The 27,848-nt window shown below is 33.2% G+C and overlaps 1 protein-coding gene and 1 pseudogene across 6 annotated transcripts in view; one reads left to right on the top strand and one right to left on the bottom strand.

Moving 5' to 3' along the window:
- Znf280d (zinc finger protein 280D) overlaps nucleotides 1-27,848 on the top strand; it is a 122,157-nt gene that overhangs the window by 35,517 nt on the left and 58,792 nt on the right. For all 6 annotated transcript variants that reach the window (XM_071608295.1, XM_027925932.2, XM_071608296.1 and 3 more), the window contains 5 exons: nucleotides 3,950-4,120; nucleotides 4,270-4,379; nucleotides 23,143-23,366; nucleotides 26,726-26,883; nucleotides 27,512-27,612. In XM_071608295.1, the coding sequence (XP_071464396.1) occupies nucleotides 3,950-4,120; nucleotides 4,270-4,379; nucleotides 23,143-23,366; nucleotides 26,726-26,883; nucleotides 27,512-27,612 (764 nt within the window). The remainder of the gene's footprint in view (nucleotides 1-3,949; nucleotides 4,121-4,269; nucleotides 4,380-23,142; nucleotides 23,367-26,725; nucleotides 26,884-27,511; nucleotides 27,613-27,848) is intronic.
- Nucleotides 19,021-19,427, bottom strand: LOC114084857 (ran guanine nucleotide release factor pseudogene; annotated as a pseudogene).

The raw sequence follows: 27,848 nt of genomic DNA, 5'->3' as shown, positions 1-27,848 counted from the left end.
GGGAAAAAGTGTTTGTTATTATTGATTTCTTCATTAGGTTAGTGTCACTCTAGTCCAATAAATGGTCTCAATATGATAGTAAAACATGATTTTAAAGTGTTAGTGTAAAGTAACCACATTAAAGAAATGATTTGTACATAGTAAGTACTCAGTAAATGCTATTTGAAGAAGTAATGAAATTTACCTATTGAAGAAGATTTTAAGTTCATTGAGGGTATAACAAAATTCTTCATTAATCTAAAATACATTTGTATAGTATGAATTTTGTCTTATTGAAAATTTTCTGTAATCAAAGTACTTAATCTTTATATACTGGCAATTTATATGTGTTTCAAATATTTGATGAAGTAGAGATGTATATGATTTTTTTGGAGTTTTTAGGTTGTTTACTAAACAGATCAGTGTGAAGAATCTACCAAACTCAACTTCTGTCCATTCTTTTTCCATAGTAATAATGCTTAATGTTTTTCCTTTTTTTTGTGTGTGGTATAGAGGATTTGAATCTAGGGCATTACATGTGCTAAGCAAGTATTCTACCACTGAGCTACTGTATCCCCAGAGCTTTATAAAAAATATTTTTACTTGAGACTAGCTGTTGTTGAGTTGCCCTCAAACTTTCAATCCTCTTACCTCAGCCTCATGAGTCAGTCATTGCGATTTTAGATGTACACCACTGTTTTTCTTTTCAGCAATATTTGATACTCACTTCTCTTGGTGTCACTACATACCTAGTAAACTTCTAGTTAATAAAGTAGGTAAGACCCAAAGAGAAATGGGGATATATTTGTGCTAAATCTGGTTTTACAAAACGCATGGACTTTTATTCATAAAAAAGATATGAATTCTTGAAACTTCTTAAAAGTAAGGATAATGACACCTATTCTCTAGCCAGGTTTTCTGATATAGAGAATGAAACTTTAGTCTGAGCAGTAAATAAGGTAATTTGAAAGAAGTAAGTTTGAACCTCTAATCTGGAGAATTTTTAGTCAGTTAACCTCTTTCCACTTTTGTTTTCTGATATTATTCAAAGTAGAGATACTCATTTTTCTTATATTATGCATTCATTCACCATACCTGAATCAGCCATTTGGAGATTTTACTTAAATTCTTTTTTTTTTTTTAAATATTTTATTTTTTTAGTTGTAGGTGGACACACAATATCTCTTTCATTTTTATGTGGTGCTGAGGATTGAACCCAATGCCTCACGCATGCTAGGTGAGCAGTCTACCACTGAGCCACAACCCCAGCCCTTTATTTTAATTTTTAATATAGTTTATTCCAGGCTTTTTTTTTAATTTTTAAATTTGTTTTAATTAGTTATACATGACAGGAGAATGCATTTATGCACTTTGATGTACATAGTGGGATATAATTTCTCATTTTTTCTTAGTGTACATGTTGTAGAAACATATTGCTCATGCCATCACATATACATAAAGTAATAATGTCTGTTTCATTCTATGATCCTTCCTATCCCCACATCACCTTCCCTCCTCTCCCCTCCCTTCACTTCCCTCTACCTAATTTAAGGTAATGCTATTCTTCTGTAGTGCCTCCCACCTTATTGTGAATTAGCATCCAGATATTGGAGAAAGCATTTGGCCTTTGATTTTTCGGGGTTGGTTTATTTCTCTTAGCATGATATTCTCCAACTCCATCCATTTACTGGCGAATGCCATAATTTCATTCTTCTTTAAAGCTGAGTAATAATCCATTAAATATATATACCACATTTTCTTTACCCATTCATCTATTGAAGAAAACCTAGATTAGTTCCATAGTTTAGCTATTGTGAATTGAGCTTCTATAAACATTGACATGGCTGCATTACTCTAATATGCAGATTTTAAGTCCTTTGGGTATAAACTGAGGAGTGGGATAACTGGGTCAAATGGTGGTTCCCTTCCAAGTTTTCTGAAGAATCTCCATACTGCTTTCCATCGTGGTTGTACCAATTTTCAGTCCCACCAACAATATATGAGTGTACCTTTTTCCCCACATCCTCACCAACATTTATTGTTGCCTGTATTCTTGATGATTGCCATTCTATTCAGGGCTTTTCTGATGGCCAAATAAGATAAGTAAATTTAAAAATGCATTTATAAGGTTTAAATGACATGACAGCAGTTATGTATGATAAATATGAATAATTATATGTACTATGATGTTCAGTAACACTGTCGAAATTATGAGGGTTCAGAGAAGATTGAATTTGAGTTTGATCTTGAGTGAGTATAGGATTTATACTGGCAGAGATAGAATTTCTTGAAAGTAGGGAATAACACAGCCTAATAGAACAGAGATAAGTTAAAGAATCAGAAGTTCAATCAAATGCAAGTGACTTTTTTTAACATTGAGATTTCTTCTGTTAAATTCTTCCATTAAAGCAATCTATTTCTACTATTTAGCCTGTTGTAAAATCAATTGATTCATTTGAAATGGTAGCACTTAGTGGTTTTTCGGTTAACCTAAACATCTCACAAGAATGCTAAAGGGATCTCATGGAATCTTTCTTATAGACCTGCAGTTTGTAATAGAGTGCTTCATTAGTGGGAGATCATTTTTATGTTATCTCAAAGGATGGAACAGAGAAGCTAACTACTATAATACTTTTTATTTTTATGGCATATTTGCTCTTACTATTATATCTGTTGGAATAATTTTTTTCCCCTCTAAAATAAAGATGGAAAATATTTTGTTAGTAATGATAGTAGCTTTCACTTTCTACTGAATGCTTTTTATGTACCAAATATTTTCTTGGGATATTTTAAGTATATTATCTTTTTCTTAAATAGCTCTGTAAAATAAGGCATTATAACTTATTTTACAAAAAAGGAAGCTGAAACTCAGAGAAATTAATTAAATAAGCTTAAGAGTGCATAGCTAGAGAGTGACATAATCTGGATTTGAACTTATCTTGTCTGACTTAAAAGCCTAGAATGTTTGTAGTTTATTCACTGCTTCTACTTTTAGTGTATAGTTGGCATTATTAAAATTTGATGTTCAGTTTCAGAATCCATTTTTACAAAGCCCATTGTGTATTATTTTCTAAAAGGACTTTGCCTGGCTTGGTTATAGTCTAAATATCCCCATTTTTCTTAGTAATGCTCTAAATAGGTCTAAATCCTTTATCCTTAAGGTAATGGTTTTTAAATGGAAGAGTTTTTTTTTTTTTTTTTTAATGAAATTCCTGTACAAACAAAATTTTATGTGAATATCTAATAAATAAAATGGAAAAGTGTTTTTTTATCAGACATGGCCCAATATATTCCCTAAAATGACCCCATTAAATTCTGGGGAACATAGTATGAAAATTCTTATACTAACTCCCTGCATTATGTGCCCTTTCATATGAATGAGTAAAATATTATTCAAACTTAGTTGTTTCCACTTTGTACATGGCAATAAGTGGTTAAAATCACCTAAAGCTGTCAGTAGACCACTCTGCAGTTTGTTAGGTGAGAAAAGAGCTAACATTGCAGTAGACATTTTAAGTTGCTAAATAAAAAAGCATATGAGGGTATCAATTTTTGGAACAAATAAAAGTTATTGTCAGATTTTTTTTTTTTTTTTTTAACAAATTCTAACACATGTAAGTATCCAAAAGTAATTTATTTCTGGGAACTTGGTTCAGTGTTTTCTGCTTTAAAATTTTTGGTCTGGCTTCTTTTATAATAGCAGTTTATATATTTCTGTTTGAAGCCACAGTTAGAATTTCTTGCATAGAAAGGTTATTTTACAAATTATCTTAATTCTTGGAGTTTATAATAAATGTTTATACTATTTCTGTATATGCTCTGAGTTTGGATCACTTAATTTTTGTTGTTATTTGTGTGATATGGTAATTAATTATATTATCTGTAAATTAACTCCAAAGTATTTGTACTTAGTTATGAGTAGTATTCTAGGTGTTCTAAAATATTTTTTCCACTATTTAAATCATTGTAGGTGTGAATGAAAGTTCATTTTTATCAAAACGTCCTTCTGCTTCTGAAGTAAACAGTGTTAATCCAAAAAAGCCTAAGCCCTGTGAGGGTGTTTCTGGAACAAATTCTCCAGCTGAATTTCCTTCAGTTAAATCTCCTTCACTGACATCTTCCCAGGCTATGCCATCAAAAGGTAAATATGAAATCTGACATATAAATAAAAATTACTATAGTATTTATACATAAATTTTAGAAATTATTATAAATTTTGAAACTATCAGTGATTATTTAATGTTAAAAAGTGATAAGTTTTGAATCATAAATGTTCTGAATTTATTTTAGGTGCAAACACGTCATCAAATCAATCTAAAAATGGAACACCTTTTCCAAGAGCTTGTCCAAAGTGCAATATTCATTTCAATCTTTTGGATCCTTTGAAAAATCACATGAAGGTAAAGCTTTCAGAATTTAATTTTTATAAAGGTTGAAACCAGGCATGGTGGCACATGATTATATTTGCAACTACTTGGGAAGATGAGGATAGAGAATTACAAGTTCAAGGCCAGTTGGGCAACGTAGTGAGACTCCCCCTCTCAAAAAGGAATTTTTTGAGATTTACAGTCAATATGGTCTATCTCAATATTTAGATCAGAAATCTTCTCATAATGGAATTTCTATTTAGCTTAGATAAAAATCTGCTTTCATAGTAATTATGTAAGACTGGCATTCCTTAATCATCAGATTTAAGAAATTAAGTTCATATATTTATAATGGATGCTTATTCTTATTTTATTTAAAAAAAATCAATATTTTATTGGTCACATTGTTTTTCAAATTTAGAAAACATTTATTGTTTAATTTTTTAATAACTTAGATATTTTGTTACCTTATTTCATAATCGCTAACATGTACATGTCACATTACATATGAAAATCTGAGTTTTTACATTTTAATTTTTAATACTCAGACATAAACTTCAAATGGTGAAGTGTTTCATATGAAATAATTGTTTTAACACAGTCCAGAGCATAGTTTATATAATTCTCTTGAACTAGTTTGAGCTTTTTATTATTGTAGGAGGCTCTGAAATTCAGATTTTAAGGAATTTTTTTAGATTATATAAGAAAAAGAAGGGTTCTGTGGCAAAGAAGTAAGGAAAAGTTCTTGCTCACTATTTCAACGATACACAACTTTTTTGTCGCATTTTACAAAAAAAGAAAGAAAAAAGCAAGGGGATCCTTTTAAATTTTTAAATACAGGCTCTTTATTAATGTACAGACTATATTTGATCTATACCATTTCCAGCTTTAGTAGTAGTGTAGTGTAGCCTCTAATCACTTCAATTTAGTGCTTAGGTTCTATATGAAACTATTCCCCTGTGAGTATTTTCAATTTCCTCTTCTTTGTAATGTTTTGGTGAGACACCTGATGTTTTTTATGTTTTGCATTATAGATGGAGAGGACAAAAAAAAGGCTACATTCAGTCCTCCCTGCAACTAATCAGACTTTAATCTTGTAGTTATTCTTTTGAAATTTTTTAATTTTTAAATTTATAATTATTAATATGTCCTTATTGTACAAATTAAGAAGTTTCACTGTGATGTTTCAATGCATGTATATATATTGTGCTTTGGTCATATCCATCCACTTTCCTACCCTCTCTTGTCCTTCCTTTCTGACCCCTACCTTTTGTCCCTTTTCTCTTCCCTAAGAATGTCTTTCCTATTTCCAGGTTATCTTTATGTATTTTGGGCAGTACTGGAGACTTGACTGGCCCCAGGGCTTTGTGCGTGCTAGGCTCTACCACTGTGCTACATCCTAGCTATTTTTTAAGTTTCCACATATGAGAAAAAAATATAATGCTTGTTCTGTCTCTTAATTATTTTGCTTAATATGGTGTCCTCCAATTTCATCTTTTTTTTTCTGCCCATGACGTGATTTCATTCATTTTTATGGCTGAATAATATATAACGTATTTTCTTTATCCCACTCATATGTTGATCAGCAACTAGTCTAATTCCATAGCTTGGCTATTGTGAATAGTACTGTAGTAAAAATGGATATGTAGGTATCTCTTGTATGCTGACTTCATTTCCTTTGGATAATAATAATATACCCAGAATTGATAAAGTTGAATCATATGATAGTTCCAATTTTAATTTTTTAAAAATTTTTTGGGGAACCTTCATACCCATTTTTATAGTGTCTGTATGTACTGATGTACTGTTATATTCCCACAAGAGTGTAAGACTTTTTTTTTTTTTTCATGTCTTTGCAAGCATTTTTGGATTTTTTTTTTTTTTTTTTGATAATAGCATTCTGACTAAGGTAAGATAGAATCTCAATGTAGTTTTGATTTGTAGTTCCCTGATAGATGAAGATATTGAATATTTTTTCTTATATTTATGGCCATTTGTATTTCTTTAGAGAAGTGTCTGTGTAGATAATTTGCCCATTCTAAAATTTAGATTACTTGTGCTTGTGTTGTTAAGTTTTTTGAGTTCTTTATATGTCCTGGATATTAATAATTTGTTAGATGAGTAGTTGGCAAAGTTTTCTCCCATTCTATAGGCTGTCTTTTCATTCTGTTGTTCCCTTGCTCTGCAAAAGCATTTTAGTTTAATATCATCCCATTTGTCAGTTCTTGCTTTTGTTCCCTGAGTTATTGAAGTCCTATTCAGGCAATCAACGATTGCTTGTATCAGTATCTTGAAATATTTCCCCTATGTTTTCTTCTAGTAGTTTCAGAGTTTCAGGTCTTACATTAAAGTCTTTGATCCATCCATCTTGACTTTATTTTTGTTCAGGATGTAAGATAGGGTCTGGTATTTTCAGTCTTTTATAAGTGAATATCCAGTTTTCTATCCAGCTTGAAAAGGTTTCTTTTTTCTGACATGTTTTTGACACCTTTGTCAAGAATCTGTTGGCACTAGATTTGTGGCTTTATTCTTGTTTTTCTATTCTATTCATAGCCTTCATGTTTGTTTTTATGTCAGTACATATCTTTGTTACTACAGCTGTGTAGTATATTTTTAAATCAGGTATTGTGATGGCTTCTACATTGTGCATTCTGCTGAGGATTGCTTTGACTATTCTAGGTCTTTTATGATTCTATACAAATTTTAGGATTTTTTTCAAGTTCTGTGAATAATGTCATTGATATTTTCATAGGGATTGCATGGTATATATAGATCACTTTTGGTGGTATAGCCATTTAAATTATATTCTCCTAATACGAACATGGGAAGCCTTCCCATGTTCCATTAGTTTTTTCTTTTTCCTTCAAGTTCTTTCTGTTTATACCTCTTTGGGGTCATTTTTATTATAGAAGTCTTTCACAGTCCTGGTTTTATTTATTCCTAGGTATTTTAGTTTTTGTTTTCTGAGACTACTGTGAATAGGATTGCTTTCTGATTTCTTTCTCAGTTTGTTATTGGTGTCTAGAAAAGCTACTGATTTTTGTGTGTGCATTTTGTAAAATCTTACAACTCTGCTGAATTTGTCAGTTCTAAGAGTATTTTGGTGGAGTCTAGGATTTTCTGAGTATAGAATTGTGTCTGTAACCAAGGGATACATTGACTTCCTCCTATCCTAACTTTATCCTTTTTATTTCTTTCTGTTGCCTGATTGGCCTGGCTAAGGTTTTAAGTACTACTATATTGAATAAGAGTGGTGGAACATGTATGAAGGCACGAATTGGTGTCAATACACTTTATATATAACCAGAGGTATGAAAAAGTGTACTCTATATGTGTAATATGAATTGTAATGCATTCCACTGTCATATTTATAAAAAAATTGTAATGCATTCCACTGTCGTATTTATAAAAAAATTATAATTGTAATGCATTCCACTGTCATATTCAATTAAAAAAAAGATTGGTGAGAATAGGTATACTTGTCTTATTGCTGAGTTTATTTATTTTATTTTAGTGTTTATTTTTTAGTTGTAGCTGAACACAATACTATTTTATTTATTCATTTTTACGTGGTGCTGAGGATCAAACCCAGGGCCCCGCATTCACTAGGTGAGCGTTCTACTGCTGAGCCACAACTCCAGCTCCTTGTTGCTGAGTTTAGAAGGGACACTTTCAATTTTTCTGTATTCAGTATGATGTTGGCTATGGGTGTTTTATGTATCTCCTTTATTATGTTAAAGTATGACTGTGTTATATATAGTTTATTCAGAGCATTTTATCATGAAGCTTTGCTGAATTTTATCAAAGTTTTTTTTCTCTTTGAGATCATGTTTTTTTATCCTCTATTAATTTTTGTATTAATGTGCTATATTACATTTATTGACTTGTGTGTGTTAAACCATCCTTGCATCCCTTTCATGAAGCCAACTTGTGGACAAGCTTTTTAATGTGCCATTGAATTTGATTTGTATTTTATTGAGGATTTTGCATTTATTTGCATTTATGTTTATCAAGGATATTAGTCTATAGTTTTCTCTTTTTGTTGTGTCATTATCAGGTCTTGGTTGCAGGGTAATTCTAGCTTGGTAAGCTGAGTTTGGAAACATTTTCTTCCTTTTTTTTTTTTTCCTAAATAGCTTAAGAAGCATTGCTGTTAGTTCTTTAAAAGTCTGGTAAAGTTCAGCATTGAATCTGTCTAGGCCTGGGCTTTTCCTTGTTTGGAGATTTTTCTCCTGCTTCAGTCACATTGCTCATTACTGATCTATTTGGATTTTTCAAATATGTGTCCAGAATCTCCTCCATTTCTTCTAGATATTCCATTTATTTTGGTATGTAGTTTTCCAAGATTTTCCTGAAGGATCTTATGAATGTTGTCTTTTGTAGTATACCTTTTTCATCTCTATTGTTGTTAATTTGGGTCTTCTCTTTCTTTTGGTTAAATTCGGTACAAGTTTTTCTTTTTTCTTTTTTTAATTTTTTATTGTTGGCTGTTCAAAACATTACATAGTTCTTGATATATCATATTTCACACTTTGATTCAAGTGGGTTATGAGCTCCCATTTTTACCCCATATACAGATTGCAGAATCACATCAGTTACACATCCATTGATTTACATATTGCCATACTAGTGTCTGTTGTGTTCTGCTGCCTTTCCTATCCTCTACTATCCCCCCTCCCCTCCCCTCCCCTCCTCTCTTCTCTCTCTGCCCCCTCTACTGACATTCATTTGTCCCCCTTGTATTATTTTTCCCTTTCCCCTCACTTCCTCTTGTATGTACTTTTGTATAACTCCGAGCGTCTCCTTCCATTTCCATGCAATTTCCCTTCTCTCTCCCTTTCCCTCCCACCTCTCATCCCTGTTTAATGTTAATCTTCTTCTCATGCTCTTCGACCCTACTCTGTTCTTAGTTACTCTCCTTATATCAAAGAAAACATTTGGCATTTGTTTTTTAGGAATTGGCTAGCTTCACTTAGCATAATCTGCTCTAATGCCATCCATTTCCCTGTAAATTCTATGATTTTGTCATTTTTTAATGCAGAGTAATACTCCATTGTGTATAAATGCCACATTTTTTTTATCCATTCATCTATTGAAGGGCATCTAGGTTGGTTCCACAGTCTTGCTATTGCGAATTGTGCTGCTATGAACATCGATGTAGCAGTGTCCCTGTAGCATGCTCTTTTTAGGTCTTTAGGGAATAGACCGAGAAGGGGAATAGCTGGGTCAAATGGTGGCTCCATTCCCAGCTTTCCAAGAAATCTCCATACTGCTTTCCAAATTGGCCGCACCAATTTGCAGTCCCACCAGCAATGTACAAGTGTACCCTTTTCCCCACATCCTCGCCAGCACTTGTTGTTGTTTGACTTCATAATGGCTGCCAATCTTACTGGAGTGAGATGGTATCTTAGGGTGGTTTTGATTTGCATTTCTCTGACTGCTAGAGATGGTGAGCATTTTTTCATGTACTTGTTGATTGATTGTATGTCCTCCTCTGAGAAGTGTCTGTTCAGGTCCTTGGCCCATTTGTTGATTGGGTTGTTTGTTCTCTTATTGTCTAATTTTTTGAGTTCTTTGTATACTCTGGATATTAGGGCTCTATCTGAAGTGTGAGGAGTAAAGATTTGTTCCCAGGATGTAGGCTCTCTATTTACCTCTCTTATTGTTTCTTTTGCTGAGAAAAAACTTTTTAGTTTGAGTAAGACCCATTTGTTGATTCTAGTTATTAACTTTTGTGTTATGGGTGTACTATTGAGGAATTTGGAGCCCGACCCCACAGTATGTAGATCGTAGCCAACTTTTTCTTCTATCAGACGGCGTGTCTCTGATTTGATATCAAGCTCCTTGATCCATTTTGAATTCACTTTTGTGCATGGCAAGAGAAAGGGATTCAGTTTCATTTTGTTGCATATGAATTTCCAGTTTTCCCAGCACCATTTGTTGAAGATGCTATCCTTCCTCCATTGCATGCTTTTAGCCCCTTTATCAAATATAAGATAGTTGTAGTTTTGTGGATTGGTTTCTGTGTCCTCTATTCTGTACCATTGGTCCACCCGCCTGTTTTGGTACCAGTACCATGCTGTTTTTGTTACTATTGCTCTGTAGTATAGTTTGAAGTCTGGTATCGCTATACCGCCTGATTCACACTTCCTGCTTAGCATTGTTTTTGCTATTCTGGGTCGTTTATTTTTCCATATGAATTTCATGATTGCTTTCTCTATTTCTACAAGAAATGCCGTTGGGATTTTGATTGGCATTGCATTAAACCTATAGAGAACTTTTGGTAATATCGCCATTTTGATGACGTTAGTTCTGCCTATCCATGAACAGGGTATATTTTTCCATCTTCTAAGATCTTCTTCTATTTCTCTCTTTAGGGTTTTGTAGTTTTCATTGTATAAGTCTTTCACCTCTTTTGTTAGGTTGATTCCCAAGTATTTTATTTTTTTTGAAGATATTGTGAATGGAGTGGTTGTCCTCATTTCCATTTCAGAGGATTTGTCGCTGATATACAGGAATGCCTTTGATTTATGCGTGTTGATTTTATATCCTGCCACTTTGCTGAATTCATTTATTATCTCTAATAGTTTCTTTGTAGACCCTTTTGGGTCTGCTAGGTATAGAATCATGTCATCTGCAAATAGTGATAATTTAAGTTCTTCTTTTCCTATTTTGATGCCTTTAATTTCTTTCATCTGTCTAATTGCTCTGGCCAGTGTTTCGAGAACTATGTTGAACAGAAGTGGTGAGAGAGGGCATCCCTGTCTTGTTCCAGATTTTAGAGGGAATGCCTTCAATTTTTCTCCATTCAGAATGATGCTAGCCTGAGGCTTAGCATAGATTGCTTTTACAATATTGAGGTATGTTCCTGTTATCCCTAGTTTTTCTAGAGTTTTGAACATAAAGGGATGCTGTACTTTGTCGAATGCTTTTTCCGCATCTATCGAGATGATCATCTGGTTCTTGTTTTTAAGTCTATTGATGTGGTGAATAACATTTATTGATTTCCGTATATTGAACCAGCCTTGCATCCCAGGGATGAATCCTACTTGATCATGGTGCACAATTTTTTTGATATGTTTTTGTATCCGAGTGGCCAGAATTTTATTGAGGATTTTTGCATCTAGGTTCATTAGAGATATTGGTCTGTAGTTTTCTTTCTTTGAAGTGTCTTTGTCTGCTTTAGGTATCAGGGTGATGTTGGCCTCGTAGAATGAATTTGGAAGTTCTCCCTCTTTTTCTATTTCCTGAAGTAGCTTGAAAAGTATTGGTATTAGTTCCTCTTTAAAGGTTTTGTAAAACTCTGCTGTATAACCATCCGGTCCTGGGCTTTTCTTAGTTGGTAGTCTTTTGATGGTTTCTTCTATTTCCTCAATTGATATTGGTCTGTTTAGGTTGTCTATATCCTCCTGACTCAATCTGGGCAGATCATATGACTTAAGAAATTTATCGATGCCTTCACTATCTTCTAATTTATTGGAGTATAAGGATTCAAAATAATTTTTGATTATCTTCTGTATATCTGAAGTGTCTGTTGTGATATTGCCTTTTTCATCCCGTATGCTAGTAATTTGAGTTCTCTCTCTTCTTCTCTTCGCTAGCATGGCTAAGGGTCTGTCGATTTTGTTTATGTTTTCAAAGAACCAGCTTTTAGTTTTGTCAATTTTTTCAATTGTTTCTTTTGTTTCGATTTCATTAATTTCAGCTCTGATTTTAATTATTTCTTGCTTTCTACTTCTTTTGCTGTTGTTTTGCTCTTCTTTTTCTAGGATTTTGAGATGAAGCATAAGATCATTTATTTGTTGGTTTTTTTCTTTTTTTAAGGAATGAACTCCAAGCAATGAATTTTCCTCTTAGAACTGCTTTCAATGTGTCCCATAGATTCCGATATGTTGTGTCTGTGTTTTCATTAATCTCTAAGAATTTTTTAATTTCCTCCTTGATGTCTTCTATAACCCATTTATCATTCAGTAACCTATTGTTCATTCTCCAAGTGATATATTCTTTTTCCTTCCTTCTTTTATCGTTGATTTTCAGTTCCATTCCATTATGATCAGATAGGATGCATGGTATTATCTTTACTCCTTTATATTGACTAAGAGTTTCCCTGTGACATAATATATGATCTATTTTTGAGAAGGATCCATGTGCTGCTGAGAAAAAAGTGTAACTGCTTGATGTTGGGTGGTATATTCTATATATGTCAATTAAGTCTAGGTTATTAATTGTGTTATTGAGTTCTATAGTTTCCTTATTCAACTTTTGTTTGGAAGATCTGTCCAGTGGCGAGAGAGGTGTGTTGAAGTTTCCCATGATTATTGTATGGTGGTCTATTAGACTCTTGAACTTGAGAAGAGTTTGTTTGATGAACATAGCTGCACCATTGTTTGGGGCATATATATTTATGATTGTTATGTCTTGTTGGTGTATGGTTTCCTTTAGCAGTATGTTGTGTCCCTCTTTATCCCTTTTGATTAACTTTGGCTTGAAATCTATTTTATTTGATATGAGTATGGACACTCCTGCTTGTTTCCGAAGTCCATATGAGTGATATGATTTTTCCCAACCTTTCACCTTCAGCCTATGTATGTCTTTTCCTATCAAATGCGTCTCCTGTAGGCAGCATATTGTTGGGTCTTGTTTTGTGATCCATTCTACTAGCCTGTGTCTCTTGATTGGTGAGTTTAAGCCATTAATATTTAGGGTTATTATTGAGATATGGGTTGTTCTTCCAGCCATATTTATTTATTTATGTTACTAAATGTGGTTTGTTTTCCTCTTTGATTATTTTTCTCCCCTATACTGTCCTACCTCCCACTGTTGGATAACTCCTCAACTTTTTCTTTAAGTCTTGTTATTCTTTCTTTTGGTCTATCTAATGTTTTGGTGGGGCTTTCAAGTGAGTTTTTAAAATCTGACTTATTGAGCTTTTCATTTCCAAGAATTCTGGTTGGTTCTGTTTCAAAATCCCTGTCTATCAAATTTCTCATTCATATCCTGCATTGGCTTCCTTAATTCATTCAGCTCTTATATCCTCTTGGAATTCATTGAACTGTTTTTTTATAAATTATTCTTTTAATTTCTCTGTCAAGTAGTTCATCTACTTTTATATCTTTGGATTAGAGATTTATTAGAGATTTATGAACCTCAGGAGCTATTCTACTGCCTAGTGCTTTCATATTTCTTGTGTTTGTATGTTGAGATTTGCTCATCCGCTGGGATGGATATCTTTCACTCTTTTCCACTATTTCTTGGTGAGCCCTGGGTTACTGGGTTTCTATTTAGTATTGAATTTAATTCAATTTGTACTTCCTTGTGTACTTTCCTGTGGCTTCTTTGGCTGTGGTTAAAGGTTTTTACACAATATATAATATATCAGAGCCTAAGTGACTTATTTTCTTTATAGGACTTGCAAGAGGGTAGTCTGCCTGGTATTTCAGGCAATTTTGCTATAGACAGCAATAGATATAGAGTGTACCCTCTGTGATTACTCCTACAGTGGGAATCGAAGCCGCTATCAGGTATGTGTTGGGGGTTTCCCTGGGCTTTTTTGATCTTGGCTGTTAACTTGGAAGCAGTTCTGCTACTGGCTGTTCCAATTGTGGTGATGTCCTGGAGCCTTTATCTTTTGTTTAGACATTCAGGGCATCTCTAGTTGTTTCATGGGGAGAAACAATGGCCAGTTATAGCACCCTCCACTGTCACACTCACCTCCAACCCTATCAGCAATATGCTGTCTGATAGGGTATGGGAATGACAGATATTGAGGCCCCTCATAAGTATGGTGCCTATAACAGTTATGCTATTTCTTCTGTTCTTGTTATAGTAGTGAGTGTTCCCAAGAGGGACTTCAGATCCACCCCCCTTGCCATGCTTGCTTGGGGACAGGTTGTAGTCTGTGGGCTTTTATTCCTCCTATTCTCTAAGTTGAAGTATCTGCCAAGGTTTAAGTGTGGCCCGAGCAAGGCATAATTCCCCTCAGCTGGGTTGGGAGTGTAGCTCAGTGGCAGAGCACCCAGCTGATGTGTTCAACACAATCAGACTCAATCTCAATCACTGCAAAAAAAGAAGAGGAACAAAGAAGAAAGAAAAAAATGAGATAGATAAATAAAGTAAAATCCCAAAACTAAAAACAGTAATACCACAACAAATGAGAAGAAAGAAGAAAAATAATATTAAATAACAAACAGTTAAATAATAAAAATAGAATTAACCAAAGGAATAAAATATAGTTGGAGAAAAGTAAAATAGAAAAGGGAGAAAGGAAGAGAAGAAAAATATTTCATATTAAAAAGAGGAGAAAAATACCAGTGACTTGGGAGGCAGAGGTAGGAGGACCAAGAGTTTAAAGCCAGCCTCAGCAATTTAGCAAGGCGCTAAGTAACTCAGTAAGACCTTGTCTCTAAATAAAATACAAACAAGGGCTGGGAATGTGGCTAAGGGGTCGAGTGTCCCCGTTCAATCCCCAATACCGAAAAAATAAGAGGGAAAAAGAGAAATAACCACAAAACAGCACATCAAAATAACAACAACAACAAAAACTTAAGCCAGGTGTGGTGGTGTATGCCTGTAATCCCAGTTATTCAGGAAGTTGAGGCAGGAGGATCACAGGTTCAAAGCCAGTATTGAAGAGAACCTGTCTGAAAAAATGAAAAGTGCTGGGGATGCAGTGCAGTTTTGAAAGTACCCCTGAGTTAAAAAAAAAAAGTAAAACTATGAATAAAAAAAAAAAAATGAAAATTTTCTTTTCCCTCAGGTGCCCAAATGAGCAGGAAGGATAGAAACTCTTTGTGCTGATCAGAGAATTTCTTTGTCTTTAGTCTGTGTGCTGCTTGGACAGAGAAAAGACTGGGGCTTACTCCTTTCTTTTGTGGTACTAGTCAGTTGACTGATGGTAGTAATTTGTGGCTTGATTCAGTTGGAATACCTCTCAGCTGCTTTGTACACCAGAATGAGCTAGTGTGGAATGCAGAGTTCCCTAGAAACAAATTCTCTCTGGAGCTATTTGTGTTATGCACTTCTAGAGCAGAGCTGATGCTGACATCATGGCATGTCAGAATGTGGAACTCCCCAAATCTTTTCTTCAGAGCTTAGCACTTGGAGGGTAGAGCTAATACTAGCTTTGTGGAGTGTCCCTGTATGCACCCCAAGGATGGAGAGAGGATATAGAGTCTCAAAGATCTGTGGTGGAAGGGATGGTGGTGAGTTCTGCATAATCCACAGCCCATGGTTCTGGTGTTTCCAGTCCTGGCTACTTGTGACTGCTCATTCCCCAGACTCTGAGAGCTAAGTCTGGCAAGCCAGGTCTAATGAGAAGCACCTTCTGTTACTGCACATGCTGATTGCTAAAGCAGTAAGTAACCTCAGACAATAGGACCTTTTCTAAGATGGCTCCAAATTATAAAACTGAGAATATGCAAAGAAGTACAGGGGTCTTCTACAGAGCCAATTCAACATGCAAACTGTACTGTTGTTTGCTTAGCCTATATTTCTGTAGGAGGCTGGATCCTGTGCCAGTCATGTTTGTTGGGACTCTTCTGTTTCTTCTCTACCTCTGCTGAAGGGGCATATTTCCCTGGGATTGGCACTGGTACATTTTGTTTCATTCTGTCTTCCACAATCCATTTTATTTGGGCTTCTCCAAGTCTCTATCTACAGTTGAAACCTGGTATTTTCCCATAGTCACTCATCTCAGTGAGCAACTATGTTACAGTTATTTTAATTTGGTTTCAAGGAGATGCAGGCAAGTGTATAATGCCTCTAATCTACCATTTTTGGAAGATCTCTTGCTACTATGTTCTCTTAGTCACATTTATTTATTTATTTATTTCTAGGTAACAAAGTCACATTATTAAAAATTAAAAATAGGAAGGTGTGTACGTGAAGAATCTTTACCTCTGACTCTTATGACCTGGTTGCCAGTTTTATATCCTTCCTGATTTTCTCTCCACATATAGAAGTAGACATGAATGTTCTTATTTCCCCTCTATTTTGTATACAGTCTGTATACAAAATAGAATCAGTTCAACATGCAAAACATACACACTTCTAGGCCTGGAGAGATTGACAACCTTCTTCCAAGTGTGACTTTTACATGTTATAGCATTATTTGTGATTACTTGTACTGGAAATAACCAAAATATTAAAAAATTTATGTAATGGAACACTGTAACATTTTATGAAAGGAGGGTATTTCTATGATAGATAAAATAGGACAATGTGTAAGAAATACTATTTAACTAAATTGAATGCAATTGAATAATATATGTGTTTATAATAATGAAGTCTCAAAGCATAGTCACAAATCTAGGAAGGAAATGTTTAAAACTGGAGAGTTTTTCAGGCACAGAAAGACAAATACTACATGATCTCACTCAGTGAGCAGTTTTTAAAAGTTGATCTCATAGAAATCAAATAGACTAGAGGTCATCAAAGATGGGGACAAGTAGAGGGGGAAGGGAATAGAAATTGGTTGGTCACCAGGTACAGTGTTACAGTTTGATAGGCACAGCAAATTCTTATGTTCTATGGCATAATAGGGTGAGTATAATTAACAGTAATGCATTCTATATCTCATATTAGAAGAGGATTTTGATTGTGTTCACACAATTGTATCATAAAAATGTAAAAATCACATCGTTTCAAAAATATAAATATTATGTATTGATCATAAAAATTAAAAAATAGAAAACTGGGGACTTTTTTTACTTTTTAGCTTTTATATTTTTATATTTCAGTTAAAATTTAATATAATTTCCATAAAATAATGTAATTTTTAGATCAATAATTTAAAAAAAAACTTAAATAGAAGTTTTTGATAAATCAAAGTTCATTATATCACAGTTAATGTTTTTTCCCAATGGAAAAATATTAAAATATCCTATAATAATTTATTTGATTCCATGTGTCAAACATAAAACTAAGCTTTAAATAAATACATTATTTCATTTATTCTTTAGGAATTTCTTAAAGTTAGACATTTTTCTCATTGTATCATTAGTTAATTGGTATTCTAACCATACCTCTTATGGTAAAGCCCAAGTGCTGATGAATACTTTTTTTTTTTCTTTAGCAAAAATGTCTGTAGGTTGTTTTCTTTACTATTAGGTAGAAATTTGAAAATACATGTATGATATAGTAAGATATACTATAGATAGTGAGGTACACTAAAAATAATAAGTAAATTATTTGCTTGTCATATAAACTTTTCCAGAGTATTCATTATAATTTTAGTCTTTATTTACATTAATTTTGACTGGTACATAAAGCATAAAATTTTACATATTAATGGGGTGTGATGTTTTGATATGTGTCCATTGTTTAATGTTTTACTCTGCAAACACTTATCAATTCTTTATGGTGAAAACTTTAAATTTTCTGGCTTTTTTAAAAAAAAAAATTTAGCTGTAGGTGGACACAATGCCTTTATTTTTATGTGGTGCTGAGGATTGAACCCAGTGCCTCACCCTCACCAGGTGAGCGCTCTACCACTGATCCATAATCCCCACCCCTTTTTTCTGGCTTTTTAAAGTGTACAGTGCATTATTGTTATCTATAGACACCCTATTATGTAATAATAGCATACCAGAACTTCTATTCCTATCTAACTGTAGTTTAGTATCCACTGGTAAAACTTTTTACATATCCTTATCTTCACTTATTCAACTTCTTCTGTCCTAGATATATAATCACATCTCAATCCATATCTTTCATTACTTCGCTGATATTTGTGATACAGAAGAATCTAGCTTTCATAACCGTATCATGAATGTATCCTTAACATTTTAAAATGTTCAAAAAAAGTGTTTTGTTTTGTTTTTGATTCTAGTGTTTAGTGTTTGTTGTTGTTGTTTGTTTTTTGTTACTTTGTGTTTTGGTACTGGGAATTGATCTCAGGGGCTCTTTCCCACTGAACTACATTCCAGTCCTTTTTTTTTTTTTTTGCAACAAGTTCTCACTAAATTGCAGAGGGTCTCACCTAGAAAGTAATAAGTTTCTTTTTCTTTCTTTTTTTTTTTTTTTTGATACTGGGGATTTAGGGGCACTTTACCTCTGAGCTACATCCCAATCCATCCATATATATATATATATATATATATATATATTTTAGACTAATATTTTTTAATATTAATAATTTTATAGTGACATAACTTACTATGGAAAGTTTGAGTCAGTCTTCTCTAGTGTACAGTGTATTCTTTTGCCTTTATATTTGTGTCTTCCTTTGTTTTAGCACAGTTTTCCTGAATTATATTTTAAAATATTTATTCCATACAGTTGTGTGTCCAAAATGAATTTTCCTTTGCATGATATATCTGTCATTTTCTCTCTAATCCTAATCTCTCTTTTTTTAAACCTTGCTTTTCTCATTACTGGCCTCTCTTTCCCTTCTTTTATTTTGCAGTATCTGTTTACTACTATCCTTGTCTCTAATTTATCTTACCTCTCTGTTATTCATTTTTCCCTCTCCTTTTTCCCTTGATGTGCTACTTCTTAATCTCTCTCTGGGGATGAGGTGGGATTCTAAAGCAAGTTTATTTCTGTAGAAAGGGCATGTTTTGTGTTTGTGCACAGGGAAGAGGAAGAGGAAACCTAGGTATTCAGCCTCTTTTTTTCCCCTTCTCAGAACCCAGTCTCTAAGTTATCAGCAACATCATGCAGTGCTTTAGCATTCTTACTGGGGACCAGAGATGTTAGGATCATGAAGTGTCAGACTGGTCAACAATTGTTTAAAGTCATCCAGGCTTCATGGTGGAGATGGCAGATTTCCAGGTCCAAGAGATGACCTATTGTTGGTGAGGGGTCCTGATTGAAGTTGAGCAAGAGACCAATCTTGTGCTGGGGCAGCCACAGAAAGACCTGGTGCAGTGTTATATTCTTCGTTAATTGTGTGGCTGCTTTACCCCACACCTGGGCCTGGAGCTCCAAACGTTGCCACAACAGGCTTTGGTTGGTCACTGAATGGCAGAAAAACTTCTTGGTTGTTGAGACTGTTCAGAGGTCACTTACATCAATGGCCTCAGGGGGTGGGATGGAGAAGAAGGTACCCTCAAACAGTGGATAGTTTCTTGTGGGCTCCATGGGCCTGGGACTAGAGTATAGGCTCTGGAGAGATTTAAAAGCAACCCACATGGGGACACATCTCCTCAGCTTTGCTGTCTCTTCTTATATCTGCTCCAGGATAACATTTTCCTGATGTTTTGCTAGAATTGTGTATATTCCTGTTATTAGCCTCCTTTTATCTGAAAGTATTTTTGTTTAGATGAGAGCCTAGATTTCTAGTATAGTCTCACAGCCTGCTAGTTGGGTTTATATAATTCTTTGCTTGGAAGAAGACTTCCTGCAAATGCAGTGTGTGTGTCTGCTTCTTTCTATAGCACTGCCTTTTCAGCTTTCCTTTCCTTTTCCAAAGTAGGTCTGGGTTACTTCTTCTGCCATGCTCTTGACCAGCTTCTATATCTGCGTTTGCCTATGTATGTATGTATGTATGTATGTATGTATCTATCTATCTATCCTTGCACTTCAGGATATGCCTATCATGTCACCTCTTTCAGGATATATATTTAAATTGTCATATTTCTGTTTTTCTGTTTTTTTGTTGTTGCTGGTGGTGGTGGTTTTTTTTTTTTTTGTTTGTTTGGTTGGTTTTCTTTTACGGTGCTGTGGATCAAACTTAGGGCTTTGCACATGCTAGGCAAGTGCAGTACCACTGAGCTATATTCCCAGCTCCCTTTACTGACACTTTCTAAGATCTTTAGGATTCTTTTGTCTTTGATCTCCTTCTGACTACATGCTTTCTTTCTTGGATGCTTTGGGTAGTGCTTTTGTATATTGTGGTCTCTGGATTTTCTCTGGATCTAAGTTTCAGTGAAAATCGGGTTTGTGGAATTTGGTTGTTCGTGGCTTTTGGATGAATTCCAGTAAGTGGGGAAATGTTGACTTATGTAGGATGTTTGTATGAGAAATCCTATTTTACTATTTAAAAATTGCATTCCATATCCTTTGCTCTGAAAATTCTACCTAAATTTTTAAGGCACTAAGAAAGCTATGGAAGATGACTTATGTATTGGGAAATGTAAAGATGAGAATAGCATTAAAGGCATTTAATATTTGTAGACCAGCCAGCCCAGGAAAATAAAGGCTGTGTGAAGGGTTGTAGTTAAAGGGTGAGAACTAAAAGGGTTCGGGAGCTGAACAAAAGATAACCAGTTGATTTTGGACCATAGTTCACTGTCGTTAGTGCTCATTTCTTAAGTTTCTTTCTTGCCTGTCTTTTTTTTTTCCCCTCCTGTAGGCTACTTTGGTCCTTCCCTTCTCCCTCATTCACTATAGCCATTGTCCATGTTTGGTTGTCAGCAGTTTATTATTCAGCTGTTTTTCATAGGGATCTTAAATATTGCTTAAAAAAAGTTACTGTGAGGGCTGGGGTTGTGGCTCAGCATAGAGCACTCATCTAGCACGTGTGAAGCACTGGGTTCGATCCTCAGCACCACATAAAAATAAATAAAATAAAGGTATAGTTTCCAACTACAATTTAAAAACAATTTTTTAAAGTTACTGTGAACAAGATTTGTATGTTAATTTTTAAAAATCTGATCCTATCTTTTCTGTAAAAGAAAAAAAAGAACAGCAAGTAATTGATTATATGTTATATGTATTGTAATTTATTACTCTAGGTCAACTTTAATTTCAAATTAGACATTTCTGGAGAATATAAACCTTGCAACATACTCTATCATAAACTATTTTGTAGATTTCAGAAAATAATCAGGTGCTAAATATAACTCAGAATAACTTCTACTAAAAGCCAGATCTTGTGTTTGGGACACAAGATAATATGCATTTCTTATTAGGAAGACTTTTCTCTATTATTTATTTTTGTGCATTATAACTTCTCATTATTGTTTGAGATCTTCCTCCAAGGAAGCCTGCAAATAAGTGAAGAGTTTTGTTTGTCAAAATGGTGCCAGTGATACATATTAGTAGTAGTAAGAAGATACACATTTTGAGTAATTTTTCTAATAATGCTAGTTGTTTTATTCCCTACCATGTTTTTCTTCATTTATCCTTAAAGTAGAAAGTAGCATTTTTTTAAAAGAAGGAACTTAGTCTTGTAAAACTCCTTAGAAATAGTCTGAATTTCCTAAGTTTGAGCTCTCAGATATTATGTGATATTGCAAGAAGAATCTAGGAACATAAATAGCAAAACCTTTCTTACCTCCCTCTTTATGTTGTATTTCTATTTCAATTATAATTTATTCTGAATGGAAGACTACAGAGATTCATGTTGTATTAGAGAACTAATCTATTTGTCCTAATTTTGCATATGGGTGAAACCTCAACTCCTTAACATAGGTTAGTTATACCACTTATTTGTGGCCCATTTTACTTAGTATTTTTTTCTTTGTATCTATTTTAGATTTTGTGTGTGTGTTTTTCCTTTTCAGATTTATAAATTGATAAGTAAAACAAAATAAGTAAAATGCAACCTTGAAAGAAATGTTATAGGTCTGTCTTCGACCAGAAAGGCCCACTGTCCCTTGTAATACAGAATGTTCTACCAGTTGTCTAACATTTCACATGTGGTAGAAGTGGATGTTGTTATCTTAGAAATGAAATAGGTGTATTGAGAGTTTAAAATTTTCTTATGTTGATGCCAGTTTAACACATAACACATACAGAAAACAAGTTGTAAAAGAATTTTTTAAGTTGTAAAAGAATTACCGCTTGTTAAAAAATATAACTTCTAGGGCTGGGGCTCTAGCTCAGTGGCAGATCTCTTGCGTAGCATGTATGAGGCACTTGGTTTGATCCTTAGCACCACACAAAAATAAACATAAAATAAAGGCATGCTGTCCATCTACAACTACCAAAAAAAAAATAATAATATATTAACTTCTAGGCCCTATCTCTGGACATTGTAGCTTAGTTGTTCTGAAGTGAGGCCCAGGAATTAGCATTTTAACAAATATTATAATGCACATCTTCCTGAGCTTGCCCTTTAAGTAAAAACTATACAACTGAATGTTATGTGCAATAAATAAATAAAAGATAGAATTAGTTCTATCTTGTTGAAAAAGAAAAAGAAAAGCTCACATATGAACAAATTCCATATTAAAATCATTTTATGTGACATTGTGATTTTACTCATGAAGAGGTAAGTTTCCTCTTCAGATATTTAGCATTCTAGATTTTAAGATGTAAAAACACTTTTCTTTTATGCTTAATTTTAAAAAGTGGATTTTTTTCTTTTCTTTCTTTTTTTTTTTTTTTAAGAAGGAAGATTAGTCTTATATATCTTTGCGTTCCATACCTTTTCTAGTACCTTGAGTCTAAGAAATGGCAGGTTAGTTGTGTCAAAGTCTAGTTCCATTCAGGTTTTACAAAATTTTTTGTGTTACTTGATAATTAAAAATATACATCAAGGCATATGAAATATTTCTTTCTGTACTCTCGAAATAGATGTGAAATGAATAATTTTGGACCAAGCAACAAATTATTATTAAATAGTTACACCTGAACAGATAAATTGCAAAGGAATGGTTATTAAATCTATAGCCAAGTCCTGTTTAAGGGTTTTCATTTCTTTTTGAAAAAAATTTTTTTGTTTATTAAGACAATAAGTGTTTGTCATTTGAGTTTTTTAGAATATGTATGTGCACCACAAATTTTTGGTGACTATTTTTCCAGATGTATTAACAAGCAGAGTTTTACATAGCCTGACCTTACTTGTAACCACAGAATAATTTTTTCGCTTTTTTTTTTAAATAAGGCTTCTAATTTTTTTCTCTTTCAGTATTGTTGTCCAGACATGATAAATAACTTTTTGGGACTGGCTAAAACAGAATTTTCAAATACAGCAAATACAAATAAGACTATTGATTCAGAGAAAGGAAAATTGATCATGTTAGTTAATGACTTTTATTATGGAAAACATGAAGGAGATGCCCAGGAAGAACAGAAGACTCACACAACCTTTAAATGCTTCAGTTGCTTGAAAATTCTAAAAAATAATATTAGGTATGTAAATACTTATTTTTATTTCTATTTTAAAATTGAAATGCTACAAATATAAATGTTGTATCTTTAGGTTACATTTTCCTATGCTATTCTAGATAAACAATTTTAATACTTTCTACTATAGACAAAGGCAGACTTTTTGTTTGTTTGTTGTTGAAAAGCTTTTGTCATTTCTTGTATTTTAGAATTTGACAACAGGATCTACTTATTTGTATTTCTTTCACATTTCTTAAGATGTACAAAGTTTATTTTAACTTAAAAGAAAAAAATAAGTTCATTTTGTTTTAGCAGTGAATCTTTTAGGTAGTTTACATTTTATTTTTCTTCAGTTATAGGAGAAAGCACTTCAAAAGTGTCCAGTTTTGAACTTCTTTATGCTAATCTTAATGCTCAAAGCTTTCAATTCATATTAAGAACATTTACCTAGTGGGAAAAGTGATCTATTTTGGGGGATGGGGTTACTGGGGATTGAATTCAGGGACACTCAACCACTGAGCCACATCCCCAGCCCTATTTTGTATTTTATTTAGAAATAGTGTCTCACTGAGTTGCTTAACACCTCGCTTTTGCTGAGCCTGGCTCTGAACTCGAGGTCCTCCTGCCTCAGCCTCCCAAGCCCCTAGGATGATAGGCACGTGCCACTAAGCCCAGCCAAAAGCAATGTGTTTTAAAGATATACCATTTCTAGGAGATGTGTCTGCTTTGATTTTATAATTTGACACCTTTAACAATTAGAGATTTCATTTACAATGAAATTTTGAAGAGGTGTACACAAATGTTTTAAATTTTAGAAACTTACTTTGGAATTTTTGCATTATATGACATACTGTAAAGATATCTTGTGTAAGTGAGTAACAAGAACAAAATAACAAGATTTATTGAGTGATATTTTTCATTGATTATATGGCATGACATTTATAGTATATAAGGTTATTTTTTACCATTTCATTATAAAAATTTTCAAATACTCATCAAAAATTTAAGTCTTATTGGACACTTCTACACTTACAACTTTTATTTTATTCTTAATATTTTACTGTACTTGCTTTATCATATTTTTCTTCCTTCAGACTATCTGACTTTTAAATTAATTTCAAAGTAAGTTGCAGATATCAGTGTACTTAGACAAGATATGTGTGTGTTTGTGTGTACAAACATACATATATATGTGTATATTCCATTTACTCTTTATAACTATCACCTGTAGCATTTTTAAGCACGTACTTTCACGTCTGGGCCCAGCATTTATTTGTTTTCTTGTCTTCTATGATATGCTCCTATAATAATCATTAATGGTTGCTTTATGGTAGAACTTTTTCCAAGTTCTTTCCCATATCTTATATCATATGAATTTTCTCATTGCTTTACCTCCTTTGTGACACTGTTAACTGCCACTAAGAGCTAGTGGTCCCCATTCTTTAACAAAGGGGAAGTTGTGCTTTGACATATAACACTGAAACAGTACTATAATAGAACTCTACCACCTATTTACATATTTTTACCAATTTAATAGTAAAATATGTCAGAAATCATGTTAATAGATGCAATGAGGGCTGGGGTTGTGGCTCAGCGGTAGAGTGCTCGCCTAGCACCTGTGAGGCCCTGGGTTCCGTCCTCAGCACCACATACAAATAAATAAATAAATAAAATGTATTGTGACCAACTACAACTAAAAAATATATATTTAAAAAAATAGGTGCAGTGATACGCATGGAAGTGTGATTCACTGATTTAAGCTCCTTGTTCAAATTAAATATGACACATATCACAAATTATTTTAGCAACAAGTTTTTTTTTTTAAGATTAGCCATTTCCATTTCATATCAAACATGAAAATGGGAAATTCCTTTTTTCAGGAATTATTTCAGGAGACATAGGTCTATATTATCAGAATATTTAGAAATTTTCAGCAGGCTCCGTTTGATAACATCCAGTGATTAAGCATTTAAAATATATTGGTTATCTGATAAATGTAACCTTAAAGTAAAGTACCTCATAACCAAAATTAAGTGTATTATGTAACATTGCTTTGAATTTTTCCAGTAAAGCTGGGAAGGCAAATTATTTTTCAAGGATGGTAAGAAACATACAGCTCAAGATTTCTACTCTGTTCTGTTATTATCATACTGTGATATTAGTATTTTACCCCTTACTTATCAATGAAAACAGGTATATTTCATTCTGTGAACATGATTCCAAGAAGTTTGCCCTTTTTGTTTGCTCATTTCCATCTGTTCATTTGAAAAATATGAACTCCAGATTGGGCTTAACTGATTAAAGGATTCTTTATATAAATATACTTAAGTGCTTACGATTTTGAGCTAAAAGATATTGGCTTTGCATATGTAAATACTTAACCAAGACTGGATTTTTTTGGTAGGTGTTGTAGAGCTTGTGTTAAAACCAAAGAAGAAAGATATTTTAAGGTGTATCATAACTTGCTGTAAAGAGTAGTGTGGTAGAGGTGTAAAAAAAGAGATATATGTTATAATCTTCTTGATGATTGTTATCCAGATTGATGACATTATCATCAATGTTAATAGTTGCAAGATTATTTCTTTTAGGGCTTCAAAATGAGTAATTGTAAATAGCTGACCAGTCCAAAAATTGTTGTTTTGATTGAATAACTTTTATTTTCAAATTCAGCAAAAAGCTTCAGTAAGCTCTTCTAAATAAATATTCTCATTTATACTACACTCTCTGCTGTTGAAGGTCATAGTTCCTTTTCATAAGGAGCCTTTTAGGGAAGCTGAAATAGCAGAATGAAAAACTGAAAAATGGACCTTTCTTATAAAGGGCACAGTCTGCAAGTTAAAATGAACAGTATGTGCTAACCAGTAAGCCAGTATCATTTAAAAAAAATTCTTGTAACTGTAGGCATTAAAATTGCTATTACATGCATTTAGAAACCAAGACACAAGTAAAAATACCAGTAATTTGTCTTTTAAGCAGCTGGAATCTATTATATGTCTTCACAGTCTTAAAAGATTTCTCTCATGACTCTAGCTGCTTTTGGTGGTAGGGTTTCCTTTCTTTCAGTGTTTTATTTTAAACTAAAAATAGTATTTAAGGTATAGAAAACAAGGCTGCTCTTTTACCTTAAATTTTTAAAAATAATCTGAAGTAATGATTGAGTTAGAAAATGAGTGATATTTTGATTATTTTGAAATAAATTTGAAAAAATTTACTGAGCCACATAGAAAAGGCAATATTTAAAATATACTCTTTTCTAGAGGACTTTTAAGACATTTTGGATTTTGAGTAATACTTGGTATTTTTTAAGATTAAGACTCAGAGACTTATTGGTGAGATTTTGTTTTTAAATCTGAATTTTTGCACCTGTTGACAATCATTTATAGGTTTATGAACCACATGAAACATCATTTGGAACTTGAGAAGCAGAGCAGTGAAAGCTGGGAAAACCACACCACCTGCCAGCACTGCTACCGTCAGTTTCCCACACCATTTCAGCTGCAGTGTCACATTGAAAGTACACATACGCCCCATGAATTTTCTAGTAAGTTACAGTTCCATTTAAATGTTGAATATTATTGAATTTGAAGATAGAAACTCTGAGAAAACCTGAGTAACTCTGTAAGAAAAATAAGAAATAGACTCTGGAATTTGGGGGCAAAATGGAAAAATTAAAAAAATTAACTTTTAGAAATTTTGAAATAAAATTTGTTATTAAAATTAAAGTCCCTCTGGCAAGTAATTCATTATAGTAATTGCCTTGGCATAATCTGGGCATTACATGTTGGGGATTCAGAAGCCTCAAATCATATATATCAAATGCGAAATCAGTGTTCTTCATTTAAACTTTAAGTAACTATGGTTGTAGTTAAAATCAGATTTTGAAGCTAAGTAGCTTGAGTTTAAATACCTGATCCTCCTTTTGTTATAGCTATAAGAATTGAGACATGAACTCTTGAAAAATGAGGATAATAGAAATGCCTTCCTCATATGCTGTTATAGGAATCAAGTGAGTTAATTTAGGTGAAGTGTTTAGGAATGTGCTTGACAACCAGTTAACAAACTGTATGATTGATCACTGCTGCTGCTGCTACTACCACTATTTATATAAATTTGTAAAATAATTTTTTATATCTTAAAATATAATACCTTTTTCCCCCTCTCACTTTTAGCCATTTGTAAAATCTGTGAATTATCATTTGAAACAGAACATGTTCTTTTACAACATATGAAGGATAATCATAAACCCGGTGAAATGCCATATATCTGCCAGGTACATACACCTTTTTATTGTGTTCTTTTAAGTGGTGTGTTTGTTGTAACTACAAGATTTAAGCCCATTAAACCAGAGGTCAATACATTTTTTTCAGGAAATATTTCAGGTTTTGATGGTTTACTGTCATTGTTGGAAACAAGCAACTCTGCCATAGTAGTGCAAGGGCATGTTCCAATAAAATTTTATATATAGACATTGAAATTTGATTCCATAAAACTTTCATGTGTCATAAA

Source organism: Marmota flaviventris, chromosome 2 (assembly GCF_047511675.1).
Source record: "Marmota flaviventris isolate mMarFla1 chromosome 2, mMarFla1.hap1, whole genome shotgun sequence".
Taxonomy (NCBI): Eukaryota; Metazoa; Chordata; class Mammalia; order Rodentia; family Sciuridae; genus Marmota; species Marmota flaviventris.
This window is presented reverse-complemented; position numbering and strand designations above follow the sequence as displayed.